Consider the following 4,372-nt stretch of genomic DNA (forward strand, 5'->3'; position numbering starts at 1 on the left):
TACGAGTTGAGAGTCTTAGAAGTTTCTAGAACAGGCAGTCTTATCGTATATAAGTGCGCTAGACAGTAAGAGAGACAGACGGAGTCGAAGCAGTAGTGGAGACAGAGACGTAGCGGAGACGAAGCAGGCAGAGTGAAAGAAAGACAGCGATTACGGTCGGCGGGAAGTGAGGATAGCAGACACAGAGATCGGAACTATAGTTTACCCCCACCTTAAAGATCACGTGATGGCTAGCTTCGGTACGAAACCATTAATATTGCCCTTTCTAATTTCTATGGTTGAACTCTCGAGCAAAGACTTTCTTCTCTTTAACAATACTCTATATGAGCAGATAGATGGCACTGCTATGGGGTCCCGATTGGGTCCTACCCTACGCTGGTCAACATTTTTCTCTGTCACCACGAACAGAACTGGATTGACAACTGTCCGTTAAGATTCAAACCTGTTCTCTACAGAATTTATGTTGATGCTACTTTCCTTATTTTCCACCTTACTGATCAAATCCAACGCTTTCTTGACTACCTCAATTCACAACACCCCTTTATACACTTCACTCATGATACTGAGACAAATAACTCAATTCCCTTTCTGGACGTTCTTGTTAACCATGATACTAACAGCTGTTCAACTTCTGTCTATCGTAAAAACACGTTTACTGGCCTTTTTACTTGTTAACGATGATGCTAACAGCTTTTCAATTTACTGTCCTTTTTACTTGTTAACCATGATGCTAACAGCTTTTCAATTTACTGTCCTTTTTACTTGTTAACCATGATACTAACAGCTTTTCAATTTACTGTCCTTTTACTTGTTAACCATGATGCTAACAGCTTTTCAATTTACCGTCCTTTTTACTTGTTAACCATGATACTAACAGCTTTTCAATTTACTGTCCTTTTTACTTGTTAACCATGATACTAACAGCTTTTCAATTTACTGGCCTTTTTACTTGTTAACCATGATGCTAACAGCTTTTCAATTTACTGCCTTTTTACTTGTTAACCATGATACAAACAGCTGTTCAACTTCTGTCTATCGTAAACACACGTTTACTGTCTTTCTTACTCTGTTTGACAGTTTTATACCCTTTGCCTTTCAAACGCAATGTTACGTCTCTGTATGTTTGTTTGTTTATTCTTCCTCAATACAACTTTGTAATGTACTTAATTTACACAGATACACACACTATAGTTCACAACAATTCACCCACTTTCTATCGCGCTTAGACTTAATTGTCCGTCCCCGGGGGTGTCTGATTTCTCGGGAAAATTGGAAGGAGTCAGGTGTTGTAAATTTGTTCACAGTAAAAGGTTTAAAGATGAGTACAAGGAATTTAGCTACATTATAACTGTGAGTGCCTAAGGCGGAAAGTATTGGTATAGTGTCCTATAGTACAGTGTCTGGTTTGTGAAGTTTTGGCAGACCATATAATATTCCAGGTTGGGAGCCTGTGGAATATAAATTATTGTAAACACAATCAGAAATAATATTTCTTTTGCTTAGGCTTCTAAGAAATCACTGGGTTTTCCCTTCAAGTTGTTGTCTAATAAATGCTTCCTGTTATTACGTTCGTGTTTTATTTTATTGTTAAGCTACGTTTTCCGAAAAGTGAGTCAACAAAACAATGTTTCATACCTTAGAGAAATACAGTAACAATCCTTTGAAAACAAGTCTTTGTGAATTAAACACAGATTCCGACAATCAGAACACAAACATTTAGGAGGGCCAAGAGAGGGACTTTCCATGAAACGTCTTCCAATAAATAATTTTTAACTTAGAGAAATTGATTTTAGATAAAGATCTGGTATAACAGTCATCATTCATGTAGCGTTTCGTCTATTAAGTAAATACAGGAACACGGATTAGGTGTTGTTTTTCCTAATCTACTGTTTTACTGGAAGATAGGCGGTGATGAGGTTTTAATTTTAGGCTTAACTTTATAAGATGCATAAATTAAAATTATAAATACGTAATAATACTCAAACAACTTTTAATTAAAGGCTGTTATTTCTCAACAGGCTGGTTTTAATGGCTCCACTTCTGAGGAAGGTATTGACTCAAAGAGCGTTGCGTGTAATAGAAACGTCATTCCTCACCTACAGGTACATGAAATCGACCTTCGTCAAGATGATGAGTTCTTATTGATTGGTAGTGGTGCCATATTGGAAACTTTCTGTAAAGAAGATTTAATACAAAAAATTAAGGGTTTTAAGAGCCGCCAAAAAGCTGTAAAATACTTAGCCGAGATTACAGCAGCTTCTTCTTCTGGAAGAAGACGGCCCTCTGTTGCTATAACAACGTTCCATCTAGGTCAGAAGACAAACCTTACAGATTCTTCAAAACTTTCAGGGCTGTTTTCAAAAGAAGGAAAACACAGTTATGAACACAAAAGTGACAGTGGTCTTTCTGGAGCAGAACAGCATAGAGAAGAAATGGGAGAGTTTGGAGAAAAGTATAAATCGTGGGAATACGTGTTAGAACAAAACCACAAACTTCTTTTCTCTCGTGAGCTCGAGACAATAAACAGTTCATTTATTCGCCACTCTATGCACAGATTGAATGCACGAAACTCTACGATTGGCTGTGATGAATCTGCCGTGTTACCGATTTACAGGGTATCCCCTTACTCAGCCGATTGTGGCGCCACCAAAGGGCGAGTCAACTGTCAAAAGCATTCTTTGCATTTGACACAAATTTGAAAGATAAATGTCGAGAACAAAATGTTTAAAGGATATTTTGTTTAAAGAATTTTATATAGAAAATACTTAATATAAATTTTGCAGCTTTCCAAAAAATATTCAGTAAATTCAAAATGCCTATTTTCGCGCGTATACTTTTATGCAAATATGTTGACGTTTCTGCATATTAAGGTTTCAAGTTTTATTTTAGAAAAGGTTCGTCTTTGTCATCAAATATTCGATCACTTTTGTAATACGGGTTTATGTCATGTATGTTTTATTTGCTCCAAAACAATAATGTTACAATATTGTCACTTTAAGTGAGTCTGTCGTATTAATTTCAATGAACATAAAAAGTCAAAACGTACCAATTGCAACAAATAAAAATTTCGTTTATATAATTGGATATAGAAGAGCATGTAACAATAGTAGGACCGTAGTTTTGTCTTATCTAAAGTATAACAATACACATATAACAGTACAACAAATATAACAATGTTGGAGGGCAAAACCTTAAAACAAGATGCTGGATTATTTCTTCAAAAATAGTACTTAAAGCAAACAACAAAACTTCAATAAGAATATATATATATATACTACTAAAACTCTGAGATTGTTTGTGTGTGTGTGTGCTTGTCTGTAATTAAATACAGCAAAAACTGCGCACAATACCGCCATATTTGTAATAAAATGAGAATAGAAACAGAATAAAACAAGTTTCGTTAAAATCGGGTCACGGGTTACTGAGTTAGCACCGTTTTTCGGGTCACTTTTCATACATTCCATTATTATAAAACTTCGTTTTCCACCTCATGAATCACTTTAAAATATCTTCTATACAACAATATATGCACAACAGATATTAAATGATGAGATGAAAATGTGTTATAATGGCGCTTAGAAAGAACAACAATAAAATGTACCTACAATATTATTGACTATTTGCAAATAGTAACTATGGAGACGGGGTAATAATATAAAAATCAAGTCGAGAACAACAACAACATTTTACAAACAAAAACCTCTCGCCGAGCATTGGCTATTATATTATTTCCCTGTCAATGTTCCCATCTTAATTAAAACGCGTAAGATGACAACAATCAAATATATTGAAGAATCTATCCATATACTATTAAAACTCAGATTGTTTGTTTGTTTATTTTTTCAGTCAAAAAAATCAATCACACTACCATTCACGGTCTCTACGAAACTTCTTACTTCACTTTTTTAAAAAATGAAATGGTCTTTCCTTTTACTCTCGATCAACAATCAAATATCTTTTCTTGAATTTTGAATAACACGAATGGATTGAAATATTTAATTAAATTATCTCCAAATGAACCTTCATTTCGGTGCAATATTTAAATTAGCTTCAATTCTTCATAACCTCTAAATGGTGGTTGACCCAACGGGTCACGGTGGTCTAGTATATATATAAACTTTCCCATCTTAATCCCCCTTTTTTTGGGATGGTGAGGTGTAAAATATACAGGTATATACTTTAACTCCCTAATTCGTGGGAGATTATGATTTGAAGGAATTTGTATTCTGACATAAAGATATCCCCGTGACTTACCTAAATTATGTGATATATGTGTTATCATTAATTTACGGCTTTAGACTTTAACTGGCTAGATAATACATGCTTCGTAGAAAAACAACAGAAGAACGATATTTTTTGTAATGAAAAAACA

At 34.6% G+C, this 4,372-nt stretch overlaps 1 protein-coding gene across 1 annotated transcript in view; it reads left to right on the forward strand.

Moving 5' to 3' along the window:
* The window catches only part of LOC111084901, a 4,691-nt gene extending 1,992 nt beyond the window's left edge, over positions 1–2,699 (forward strand). Inside the window, exon 2 of the mRNA XM_022381408.1 lies at positions 2,019–2,699. Coding sequence (XP_022237116.1) covers positions 2,019–2,699 — 681 coding nt within the window. The remainder of the gene's footprint in view (positions 1–2,018) is intronic.
* Positions 2,700–4,372: the final 1,673 nt, after the last annotated feature.

Source organism: Limulus polyphemus, unplaced genomic scaffold, assembly GCF_000517525.1.
Source record: "Limulus polyphemus unplaced genomic scaffold, Limulus_polyphemus-2.1.2 Scaffold161, whole genome shotgun sequence".
NCBI classification, from domain to species: Eukaryota; Metazoa; Arthropoda; class Merostomata; order Xiphosura; family Limulidae; genus Limulus; species Limulus polyphemus.